The sequence below is a fragment of the Pygocentrus nattereri genome, chromosome 18 (assembly GCF_015220715.1).
Source record: "Pygocentrus nattereri isolate fPygNat1 chromosome 18, fPygNat1.pri, whole genome shotgun sequence".
NCBI classification, from domain to species: domain Eukaryota; kingdom Metazoa; phylum Chordata; class Actinopteri; order Characiformes; family Serrasalmidae; genus Pygocentrus; species Pygocentrus nattereri.
This window is the reverse complement of record NC_051228.1, coordinates 6,237,504-6,250,559: the sequence shown is the minus strand read 5'-3', so window position 1 is coordinate 6,250,559 and position 13,056 is coordinate 6,237,504. Positions and strand designations below refer to the sequence as shown.

Genomic DNA, 13,056 nt, shown 5'->3' with positions numbered 1-13,056 from the left:
ATTAGCTAGATTGGTGGACTGGAGCTGCATAACCGGCATTTCTCCAAAGTTCAGATCAGATTTGACAAAAACGTATAAAAGTGGAGACCACAGCTGCCGAAGCTCTTAAATAATAAACTCATGCATGTATGTAAAGCGGAAGTCAGCTTCTTAGATATTTACTGAGCAGCTAATGAGCATCTGAACGCGTCTCACTGGCCGATCTAACATTGCGTCCAACCCAGGGTGGAGTGACCTTACACAACATGTATTTTTGATCTGAGTTCTCTCTGAGTGCCTTCTTTGCACAATGCCCCGGATCAAAGAAAGTGAGGTGCCCGTCATCGGTGACCTGTCGCATAAAATCCGGGCCAGACCAGTTTGTGTGTGATGTGTGAAGCACATACCTGGACATTCGCTTCAAAGACGTCCTTCTGAGCGTAAAATCCAAATGATACAGTAACTATACATTGGTGACGAACGATTTACCATCACAGCCAGTTGTGAATCAGATCCAAAACAACATAGTGAGTCACTGAATCATTTCCTTAAAGACCTTCCAGCATGTAGGGACTTGTCTGTAAGTTTTCCGAGATTATAGTAATTGGGCTTGTCACACTGAGAACTTTACACTGGGTTTCTTACATAACACAGTTTTTTTATTTGTGCTTTATTTCCTTTATTTGGAAGTGTTTTACTTGTTTGAATAATTCATAAATTGGAAGAAACTGAAAGTCAGAGAAAGCATGTGTTTTATACACACACACACACACACACACACACACACATACATGTATATATATATATATATATATATATATATATAGAGAGAGAGAGAGAGAGAGAGAGAGAGAGAGGGAGGGAGAGAGAGAGAGAGAGAGAGAGATACATCCAGTCTAATAGAAAAAAAATCTGAAAACATATAAACCATAACATGCTTTATAAACCAAGCCAGGTTCCCTACTGGTCATCCAAAGAGAACGTGACACTGACTGAGTGTAACCAATGTGTGAACTAAGACTTTATGAACCAATGAGACTAAATTTGTAAGTGGGATTATTTGGATTCTGAGAACAAAGTAATAATAATAATAATAAGAAGAAGAAGAAGATAAATAAATAAACACAACCAACACAACCAACTTCTTAGACTTAGCTAGATTTCTCTGCACAACTGAAAGTGAGCGTCCTGAAAGGTAAAGGCAGATACACTAAATACGGAAATACTGAAATAGGTTTTCTCCTTTTTTTCTTTTTGATGCTGAGGAATGAATACAACTTATACAACATTTAACTTCAATTATGTGTTTAAATGTTATATAACTGGACAGAAAAGGTATTTTTTAAAGTGTTATATTCAATAGATCATTCAAAAATTCAATCATCATATGATTAGTAATATGCTGTCTTTTCACTTTACACTTTACACTTTAACTCGATTGTTCATCTTAGTACAGGTTTGCACTCATTTTAATCTTTTTATTTCTTATTATATTATTGGAAACTTGAAAACACTACTACTAAATCCAGTAGACCATGTGTTCATACATGATGCCCTTTACAGTGCCTGTAAATTTCATGAAGAATGGACCAAAAGAAACGGCTGAAAATGGCTTGGAACAATGTCTTGAGTGCACTGACCTACATTAAAATTAAAGTATGTTTTTTCCTTCTCCTGTAAAGTTATTATTTTATAGATCGGAGGTTTTGTTTACAGCAGACTTATGTGTCTATATGCATATATATATCGCTGCTGTCAGAACAAAACCTTGTATCTTGTACCTTTGTCGTTTTTTAGTTTTTAACATAATAAGAAAACACCTGTTATTTTTTACATTGTTTGTAAATTTTATGATGAATGGAGCAAAAGAAAGGGCTGAAAATTGGGAAAAAATCTGTTTCCATTGACTTACATTAAAAGTAAAGTATGTTTTTTCTTCTCCTGTAAAGTTACCATTTTGGAGATACAGCAATGTGTATGTGTATATATATACACTCTTAAGTAGTAAGTAGAAATAGGAAATGGATACTTGGATAGCAATGATTACTATGAATCTATCTTCGCTGTCAGATCTGAACCTTGTATCTCCTAAATGAAAAATATTATATGGAAAACATGATAAACATGAATCCTTCAAAAGTTAAAGTCAAAAAGATCTTTAAAAAAATAAGATAAGTATTGGTATTATAAGTGTATATTTAGGGGTTAGGGTCTGGGACAGATATCGCCCAACAGAAAACACCCTATAAATGATCATTTTGTAAATATTTAGTTTATTATCATCTCAATTATCTCTATTTCTATAAACATCTGATGACCTTACTATTAAATTTGATTTGAATTACTTAGCAATAAATACATTATACCTAATATAATATACCTAAATATATCAGGTAATTGGGAAAAGGTAATCGTGGTCTTAAAAGTAAAACGAAATGCATTGCCCCAGCTAGAAACTCCGTATCGTCAGAAATAACGTACTACAAGTTCTTAACACATCTGTTTTGCGAGGATGGCTGGGCTGTAAACCTGTCCGTCAGTTGTGATGTTTCTTGACTAATACACTGATGACTCAGTCTGTTGCTCAACATGCCGCTGTCTTAAGGGTATTTAAGTCACCTTCCGTCTGAGTCCAAGTCGAGCAGCAGCAGAAGGACTGGGAAACATGAAGACTTACTACAGGCTCTGCGTTCTCATTGGCCTAGTGGTCGCCGTCCATTCAGGTCCTATCTCACGCCAAGCTGGGAACAACGATGACTTAGTGCAGGTATTGTAACTTCTACTGAATAAAAAACATTATTTCACATGCAGGATGAAAATCTGTAATTTGCTATAGTAAGAAGGTTAATTTAGCTCATATTATTGTTTGCAGACTTACCTTAAGAAGTTCTACAACTTCACGGAGCCGAGCGGGGCTGCTTCCAAAGGGAGGACCAGTCACATGAGTGTGAAAATAGCCGAGATGCAGAAGTTTTTTGGGCTCGAGGTGACGGGAAGCGTGGATCAAGAGACACTGCAGGTGATGATGAAGCCCCGCTGTGGAGTTCCAGATGTCGCTCAGTATTCCACCTTTGGTGAAGGTCTCAAATGGCAGAAGAACCAGCTGACATACCGGTGAGTGCATGAGTAGCTTATTGCAGAGCACACATACACATGCATGCATATATACATACATACACATATTTATATATTACTGCTGTTGGAACAAAAGCTTGTATCTCCATTTTTGCCATTTTTCAGTTTTTGACATAATTTGAAATGCCTGTTGTCCTTTACATTTGTACATACGTGTACATTTCGTGATGAATGAACCAAAAGAAACAGCCTAAAATTACTTTTAATGACATATGGTTCCATTGACTTACATTAAAAGTAAATGATACTTTTTCTTTCTCCTGTAAATTTGCCGTTTTGGAGACAGCTGCAATATATATATATATATATATATATATGCGTAAGCTTGACCATGATTTCCAATTTCCTACAGGATTGTCAACTACACTCCAGACATGTCTCAGGCTGAAGTGGACGAAGTTATAGAAAAAGCATTGCAAGTCTGGGCTCGCGTCACTCCCCTCAGGTTCACTCGTATCAACAGCGGTGAAGCCGACATCATGGTCTCCTTCGGCACAGGATGTAAGTTCATATTTAAAGGAACACCTTTTAACGTCATATATGATGAAAGAAAGTGTGTTTTTAGGGAAAACGATCAGTCTATTGGTTCAAGACTCATCCACTCTGATTTTCTCAAAGGCATCTGCATATTCTACAGATTCACTTGGGCAGAGTTGTTGAGGGTGACAGATACAGTCAGCAGAACTATTATCTGCTATAACTCAGAGTAATGCGAAGTTGGCTATACTCCAGTGAAATGGATATGAAAGATGATGCGTGAGAGAATGTGAGCGCCACGTAGATGATAAGGCTGATAAGGGGCTCAAAGCACTAAAAAGCATTTTTTCTATTAAAATTGTCTAGTAAACAAAACTGAATGCTGACACAGGAAAGTAAAACATAGGTATCCTAATATAAGCTATGAAAGTGTACTGTCTTATAAGAAATAAAAATATCTTTATACTGTACTTTGTTCCTAAAAAAATCCATCATATAGAGTTTAAAGGTCATTTTCTCATAGGCCAAATTAAATGTCCTTACAGCCCCAAAGTCTTGACCTTTCAGGTCATCATCCAGAGGTTGTGAATTAGATTCCTAGTGATGCCACAGCCATCCGTAAGCGGGAGTCCAAGACAGCATAACTGTCCTTGCTCTCTCTGGGTGGGTACGATGGTCTTCCTTCACTCAGTGTGATGCTAACCTATGTGCTTGTCTGTTACTTTAGTAAAAGAAGCAGCAATTAGTGTTCTCCTCCAATCATTTTAAGCTGTTATTAAATGACACTGTGTTTGCAGCAGTTTGAAAAGCCTTAGCTCTTCCTCTTCCTGCATGATAGCATTGTAGCTAGTGGGCAATGTAGCAGAAAGCCAGGGTAAAAAAGTGGTTTTAAAATTAACTATGAATAAAATAGTCAACAAATATAACTGGAAAAATGTTCTCTTTTTTAGCTCATGGCGATTTCTACCCATTCGATGGACCAGATGGCACTCTGGCTCATGCTTTTGCACCTTCTCCTGGCATTGGTGGAGATGCCCATTTTGATGATGATGAATTTTTCACCTTCCGTTCCACTAACGGTAAGAAGGCTGACCAGACTGAAATGTAACAGTACAACTTACATAAACCTTTAACAAACATAATTAATAAACATCATGTGCTCTTTCCTTAGGATACGTTCTGTTCTTGGTGGCTGCCCATGAATTCGGACACTCTCTGGGCCTCTCTCACTCCAACGACCCCGGTGCTCTGATGTACCCCACATACAGCTACCAGGATCCAAACACGTTTGTTCTGCCCAAGGACGATGTCGATGGAATTCAGTCTCTTTATGGTAGGCACATGCCTTAGCTCTATTGAAATTGCCATCAGACATAAACCCCACCGTTCACTGTGTTTCCTAACAACTTATAACTGAAAATTTCTCTAGGCCCGAACACTGATGTGATCCCTGATAAATCAAACCCCACTCCTCCAGCCACCCCCAATGCCTGCGACCCCAGCCTTGTCCTGGACGCAGTTTCAACACTACGAGGGGAGAATATCTTCTTCAAAAAAAGGTACATCTACATTAAGACTGCTCAGACTTGATGTGGTTTAGGACACAGTCTGACTTACTATAAGCTAGAAAAACTAATATTATTTAATATTATTTGTTTTTGAGAGTCAAAATTCAGCACAACACTACTGTCTAAAATGACTCACTGTCATGTTCAGCTACACTGTAAGGTTCATTTTTATAGCTCACAGCAAGTTATACTGTGTTCCAAACTGTACCTTAATGAAGACCTGCATGCATTTTCTTTAACAGATTTACGGGTAGGATTTGGGTGACTATTGACTTCTAGTGTTTGTTAGCACCATTAGCATCTTGGCTCCAATTTTAAAACTACAGAAGCAAAATCTAGACGTCAACCATGTCTTGGCTAATCAACATCTGGGATAATAATTGTGTTCATTTTGAGACATGAACTCTCAGGAACCAACCATCTCGTACTGAATTCTCTTCTTCAGCTTCTTCTGGCGCATTTCAGGGAGCAGCCAATCCGAGCAACATCTGATCAAGAGCTTCTGGCCTGAGGCTCCGGATAATATCGATGCTGCTTATGAGAACACAGCACAAGACAAAGTGTTCCTTATCAAAGGTAAATATCATTTCTCATGATATAAATAATGCAACCAATCACAATGCAATGTCAGATAAACAAACCTGCTGTGATCCTCAGATCAGAAAGTCTGGGCTCTCTTCGGCTATGACCTTGTGAAGGGGTATCCCAAGAGCCTCAGCAGCATGGGCCTGCCCACTACAGTGAAGAAGATCAGCGCTGCCCTTTATGACCAGAAGACTGGCAAGACGCTGTACTTCACTGACAACAGCTACTACAGGTACACAACATTAGTAACAGATGAACTAATGATCTGTAAAGTGTTGAGAGGACATGACTAAGTGAGTGAAATATGTGTGCAGTTATGATGAACGCAGGAAGACGATGGACAAGGGTTATCCTAAACTGGTGGAACAGGGCTTCCCAGGGGTCAGTGGAAAAATAACTGCAGCTTTCCAGTACAGAGGTCAGTACATGAAAACACACTGATACAATACAGTATTGAACAAGTTTGTTTTAAGATTAACAAAGAGTTTGATGATCCTGACATTCTGTGTATGTTTCAGGTATGACTTACCTCTTCAGTGGAACCCGCGTAATTGAATACAGCCCAACTAGCAAGAAAGTAACACGTGTGCTTAATAACGGCTACTTCTTCCAGTGCTAGATGATCATATCTGTGCAGCACTGACTGCGCTACAGCTGGGTAAATCTACAGCACTGTTATTAAATTAGAGAACTTTCACTTGGCACTGTATTTAATTTATTTAAAATCTTATGTAATCACCTTATACATTTCAGTGTATCATTCTTGTCTATTGAGAAATCGATGTGATTGAGTTCAGAACAGATTATTGAAAAAATAAACGTCTTTTGAAATTTGTGTCTGATGTTCTCTCTGATATATGACTGTATGGCTCCTTCTTCATGGCAATAGACCTCTGAGATCATGCATTGTCATTTGCAGTAAGGGACATGGCCATATAAGGACTCTCAAGGGTCAAATTTTTGTCTGTGGTAAAAATGAACACTGCCCCTTTTGCACCCTGTGGCTAGTACATTTTGTCCTATGTCCATCCATCCATCCATCCATCCATCATCTTTCGCTTTTCCGGGGTTCGGGTCATGGGGGCAGCATCCTAAGCGATAAGTAATTGAAATTACATTAATTTCAATTAAATTTGTGCCCCAAAATTCTGGGGCAAATATTCACCAACTTTGCTGAACTTTAAAATGAGCAGTCTTCAGTGAATAGCACTGCTACATGGCTGAACTGTACTGGGAAGGGCTGGGACTTCATACACATAATACTGATACATCTATTTGCTTGTCTGCCTTCACACTCATATGAACTTGAGTGAGATAGGGTTTCATTTGCAGCTATAAGAGCTTCAACTCTTCTGGGAAGGCTTTCCACAAGCTTTAGGAGTGTGTTGATGGGAATTTTTGACCGTTCTTCCAGAAGCACATTGGTGAGGTCAGACACTGATGCTGGACGAGAAGGCCTGTCTCTCAGTCTCCGCTCTAATTCATCCCAAAGGTGTTCTATGGGGTTGAGGTCAGGACTCTGTGCAGGCCAGTCACGTTCTTCTACACCAAACTCGCTCATTCATGTCTTTATGGACCTGCTTTGTGCACTGGTACATAGTCATGTTGGAACTTTAAGAGTTCCTTTCACTGGAACTAAAGGGCCGAGCCCAACTCCTGAAAAACAACCCCACACCATAATCCCCCCTCCACCAAACTTTACACTCAGCACAGTGCAGTCAGACAAGTACTGTTCTCCTGGCAACCGCCAGATGAAGAAGTGTGATTGGTCACTCCGGAGAACACGTCTCCACTACTCTACAGTCCAGTGGCAGCGCTTTACACCACTGCATTCGATGCTTTGCGTTGTTTTTGGTGATGTAAGGCTTGGATGCAGCTGCTCAGCCATGGAAACCCATTCCATAAAGCTCTCTACGCTGTTCTTGAGCAGATCTGAAGGCCACATGACGTTTGGAGGTCTGTAGTGATTGACTCAGAAAAGTTGGTGACCTCTGCGTACTATGCCCCTCAGCATCCGCTGACCACGCTCTGTCATTTTACGTGGCCGACCACTTCGTGGCTGAGTTGTTGTCGTTCCCAATCGCTTCCACTTTGTTATAACACCACTGACAGTTTACTGTGGAATATTTAGTAGTGAGGAAATTTCACGACTGGACTTGTTGCACAGGTGGCGTCCGATCACGGCACCATGCTGGAGTTCACTGAGCTCCTGAGAGCGACCCATTCTTTCACTAATGGCTGTAGAAGCAGTCTGCAGGCCTAGGGGCTCGGCTTTATACACCTGTGGCCATGGAAGTGACTGGAACACCTGAATTCAATGATTTGGATGGGTGAGTGAATACTTTTGACAATATAGTGTAATTGCACTTCATCATTTACATGAAAATAAATTACAAAAAAAACAAAAATACATTTTAAAAGGCATATTTTATAATTACATATTTTAGAATGAATTATATTTATCATCAACATGTACAGCATATCTTGTTTTTCATGGGGCTTGGCTCATGGGGGCCTTAGGCGGCTGCCTACCCTTGACTAGTGCAAAGACCACCCCTGCTTGTTAATAGATCCACTCATACACAGAAAATGAAGGCATGGAGGTGAATGGCGGAGAATGCATATCCTACACACACACACACACACACATACACACACACACACATATATATATATATATATATATATATATATATATATATATACACACATATATTATGTTCTTCTCCCATCTTCCAGAAATAAACACATGAAAGAGAGATACACAGTCCCCTACTGAAAACAACTGGTACTGGTCTGGTGCTGATTTCGCTGGTCACCAAGCTTGGTCATGCTTGTTGATCAGCATACAAGCATCAAAGCACAACATATGCTAGGTTTGCTGGTGACCAGTCAGGCTCATTCGTGCTGTTTTTTCTCACAAGGTCGGGAGACAGTATTATCTCTACTTTTGTGGTTTTGTGGTAGATGAGTTAACCAGCTTGCCAGCATGGTAGTTCGGCAGGTAACTGCAGATGCTCGTCACCCCACTGCAGCCAACCACATCAGTTATCTATAATTGTTGCCTACAAATCAGTGTTAAGCAATGCTGTGGCACATATATAGGTTTCTGATATAATTATGTTCATTTTTGTATTTCACTGTTTGTGGTAAGCAAGTTAGCCAGCGGGCTAACTACTGTGTTAGTTCTCTGACTAAGCACATCCGTACCCTGCTGTCTCCAACTCCGCCAGTTCTCTACATCTGCTATAGATCAGTGTTTGGCACTGTACTCTCATAAGTACATATTTACGACTTGGAGGATGCATTTCGACAGCTGACACAAACTGCTAATATGTAATGTTACAGCGAATTTAGCATGCTCGCAATGTGCTGGTGTTCAAAATGTGAACAAAGCACACATTTTTGTACATAAAGCAAAGATCCGCTTTCCCACGAATTAAGATACTATAAAGAATTTCTGATAGTGATTCAGTATTTCCACAATTGCAGTTTAGGCAAAGACTGCCCTGCTAGAAAAACCAGCATACACCAGCATTCCGGGTCACCAGCATGTGTTGTGTTTTGGACGCTGGTATGCTGGTCAGCAGCAATCATGCCAGTCACCTGCAAAACAAGCAGATGTGCTTTGGTTGCTGGTATGCCTGTAATCTCAAGCCTGTTGTTCTGCCCATTATACAGCTTCTTAACAGTTGCACCGATTTCTTTTTCAGAAGTAACTTTGTTCCCAATAATTGCCTAGTAATATATAAAAGAAAACCAAGTAAACAAAAAATGACTAACCTACAGTTTTACTCATTGAAGAATTGAAAACTACTATTTTTTCTATTTATTAAGCATTACTCTATATCAAATCCAAATTGCCTTTAATAGAGTCAAAAAGCATTGTAAGGGATGATTTACAAACATAGATATCATGGAAAACAGAAACTCAGATAAGCTTTCAGAAAACTTCACAGGTATGATATAACACTTATCAGTTATGCATATTTCAACAGATACTACCACTGATGCCCTTAGCCATTCATTTCACCATGCTGGGTGATGTTCTGGTTCATGGAGTGGGGCAAGTTTCAAACACAGTTGAAAAAAATTGAGAATCAAATAGATGTAATGGATTCTTTATTCTTATTGTTTGTATGTGGGTAAAGCTATGCCTGGAATCTCATGGATTTCCATCAAAAATCCATTAAAACTCTGAGAAATGTTCATAAAACTTTCCAAAATTGGTGAGGCTCCACGAGGAAGACGGTACAGTACACAGGGAAGACGATGAACCAGGTGGCACTGGGAGCCTGGACCAGCGAGTAGATGGATGCTGGCCAGGAGGTTCAGTCACCTGCCCGTGGATATCCCTACTATGATCAGGCATACTCACGCTGTTATGACCCTCTGGGCTGTCTGGTCTCTTTTGCCCTGATTGTGCTGCGAGTCAAATTGGGAGGCAGAGTTTGGACCTAAACAGCATGTTTGGTCTCCAATGTGGACGACTTTAGCCATTTTTCTTTGTCTTTCACTTCGCAGGTAGACATTTTGGGCCATCTTGGCTAATACTGTTGGTGATCCAGAGTTGGCTTTGCTGGAGAGGGCTTTGACCACTGGTTGGCTCACCTCAGTTGTGCCACCTTTGTTGTTTGCAAACCATTTTTAAGGGTTCAAAATAAGCAGAAAAGCATGTTTTTGTGGAGACTGATTGTAATTGCTGCTGCAGAATGAACGTATTAGTATTAGTATGTAATGTGTAGTTTTTCCAGGACTTACTCTTTGACTGTAGTCCATTTTGTGAGACTTAAGTTTGTGCTCAGGTCCTACTTTGAACATAGAGTTGATTATTGTCTTATTTTTCAATGACTGTTTGATGGACTTTCCGTCACCTAGTGGTTCATATTTGAATGGTTTCAGTCCAAAACACTGTATGTCTATATGTAACCAATTTCAATACAGCAAGTTTTTGAAATGAATTACAGCTGACGTTAATGGAAAACACAAGGTTATTCTTCTAAATATGATACAAATCATATTAAATCATAGATATTTCTTGTATTTGTGAAGCTTCCCTACTCACAATGTACATCATGAAAAAAAAGTCAAAAATTGTTTGTGTGTTTTGCAACGAAACTCTTCATTTGCACTTTTATTTAGAGGTCGCCTGTTTGTTTATTGCTAAAGTGTTTCTGTTTGTTAAGTGTTTGTATAATAAAAGTATAAAATACTTTTTTTCCAATTTTTCTAGACCTACCTGAGCACCTAGTCATTATGTTTACATGGGGCATTGCCATTAACATACATAAATATCACAGATGTGATTTTTCATGGTTTAGTAACTGTTTGATAAAATGTTTGACTTACAAGCAAAAATAATTAATAAAGCATTGAGAACATAAAAAAATGTTGGAATTTGTAGTTGTACTTATAACGCTCCATTAATGAATAATGATATATAATAATAATAATAATAATAAATAATAATAATGCTCCAGGAAGTATTCTTTCTGGAGAGGGCATATTTCTTGTTGCTGGGAATAAAACTGTGGCATCTACTGTACTTATGGTGGCACTGAAGGGGTTTCCCATTGTCAGTGGCTGGCTAGTTTCTTAAAAGACAGAATTTAAGAAGGACAATGGAAACTGAGTCTGCAGAATCAAGACGGGTTTAATTATTTGTGAATTGCAAAGTTTCTACTAGCTTCCTCTCTTATACTTCAGACAACACTTTCAACCAAGTTCATGGACCCAATCTCAGCAATGGAGTTAAAATAAAGGGCCCGCTTCAACTTCAATTTTTAATTCAATTTTTTCTCTTACTATCTTTCATATCTATTCATTTATTTTTTGTTACATAATTTGAAAATGCCAGCTTTTCTTTACATTGTGAATGATGTATTTAATCAAAATTATAAAATCAAAATTTACATTGATATGTAAGAAAGTTACTGTAAAGTTTACTTTTTTGGTATGACAACACATGGCACAGAACAACTGATAAAATGCTAGATTTCATAAATGTTTTCACCTTTATTTTAAAACTTGGAACATTCAAACGAGCACTTGATTATCTTAAAACTCTTTTTGGAACACAGTCTGTCAGGCATTCTGAAGTGTATGAAGGTACTGCCTCATTAAAAAACTTTAAAAATCAGTAGAAGCATTTACGATCCCTTCCAAATGAAACAAGCAGTGCAATGATGTAAAATGCTCTCTCTTTTCATACGTGGTATGCACTCCGACTGTGGCATTGTGAAAGAGCTGCAATCTGTCTATAGGGGTTTAACGTAATCCCGTGAACAATGCACTATAGTAGTCTAGACGTGAAAAAAACAAAAGTATGCATCATGCTTCTTAGTTTCTTGCATTATGAGGAAAGGTCTAACTCATGATTTATTTCATAAATTAAAGAATTTTGTTTGCCACATTTCACAAATTTTTATCCTCAATCCTTCATTTCCAGTAATAAGGATTTTGGTCGCTCTTCTTTTAATTTTAAAATGTGACCACACTGGATTCTGAATAGATATAGTACTCATTTCGTTAAAGCTCTGTTATCATCTACAAAGATATGTAATTTTGTATCACTCACATAGCTATGAATGCTGACTTTGTGCCCTTCAACAATGTGACATAATGGAAGTATAGTAGATGTAAAAGTGGGCCTAGTACAGAACCCTGTGGTACACCACAATCTCCAGAGAAATGCTTGCCTAGACTACGTATTTGAACCTTTAAGATCTATAGCAAAAACACTGTAGGTCTCTTCCCCAAGAAGCTAACACAGTTTCATAACATGTCATGAAAATATCAGGATGTTCTGTATAAAAAAACAAAACTGTTTAAAAGTACTAGAAGTGAAATAAAGGATACATTTCAGTAATGCCAAGAAGAACCAGAGGGTCCTTTGCCATTTTTCCATGCTGATGCTGTGAGCTCTATGGCAGAAAACTTCCTTGATGATGCATTGTGCACACTGTAGAGCGTAAAAGGAAGCTTATTAATGATTAGTCTACACAAAGCAGGGTGTGTTTTGTGCCTGAAACTTTGTTTTTAGTGCCTTCTTTGTTCAATACCCTCACTGCAGTAGATTCTATAGATAAAAAATCCTTCCAATGTGAGGTGGCAGTCATGATGCTGCATAAAGAACTGGCCAGGCAGGTTTGCGTCCTTCAGAGCAAAGTAAATACATCAATGATAACATTGATGAATGATTTACCGTGACTGTGACGTTGGAGGGGAAATTTTCCTTGATCACAGTTGATAACAGTTTGGTTGAAAGCATGTTTTATACAAATACATCACGTTTTCTATAAATATATTTACA

The 13,056-nt window shown here is 38.5% G+C and overlaps 1 protein-coding gene across 1 annotated transcript; it reads left to right on the top strand.

Annotated features, from left to right (window-relative positions):
- The first annotated feature begins 2,642 nt into the window (after positions 1-2,642).
- On the top strand, positions 2,643-6,436 carry LOC108433251 (collagenase 3-like). The gene is made up of 10 exons (XM_017707695.2): positions 2,643-2,746; positions 2,852-3,093; positions 3,467-3,615; positions 4,542-4,670; positions 4,763-4,924; positions 5,021-5,150; positions 5,605-5,735; positions 5,817-5,976; positions 6,059-6,162; positions 6,263-6,436. The coding sequence occupies exons 1-10, from the start codon at positions 2,645-2,647 to the stop codon at positions 6,361-6,363; spliced, it is 1,410 nt and encodes a 469-aa protein (XP_017563184.1). The 5' UTR covers positions 2,643-2,644; the 3' UTR covers positions 6,364-6,436.
- Positions 6,437-13,056: the final 6,620 nt, after the last annotated feature.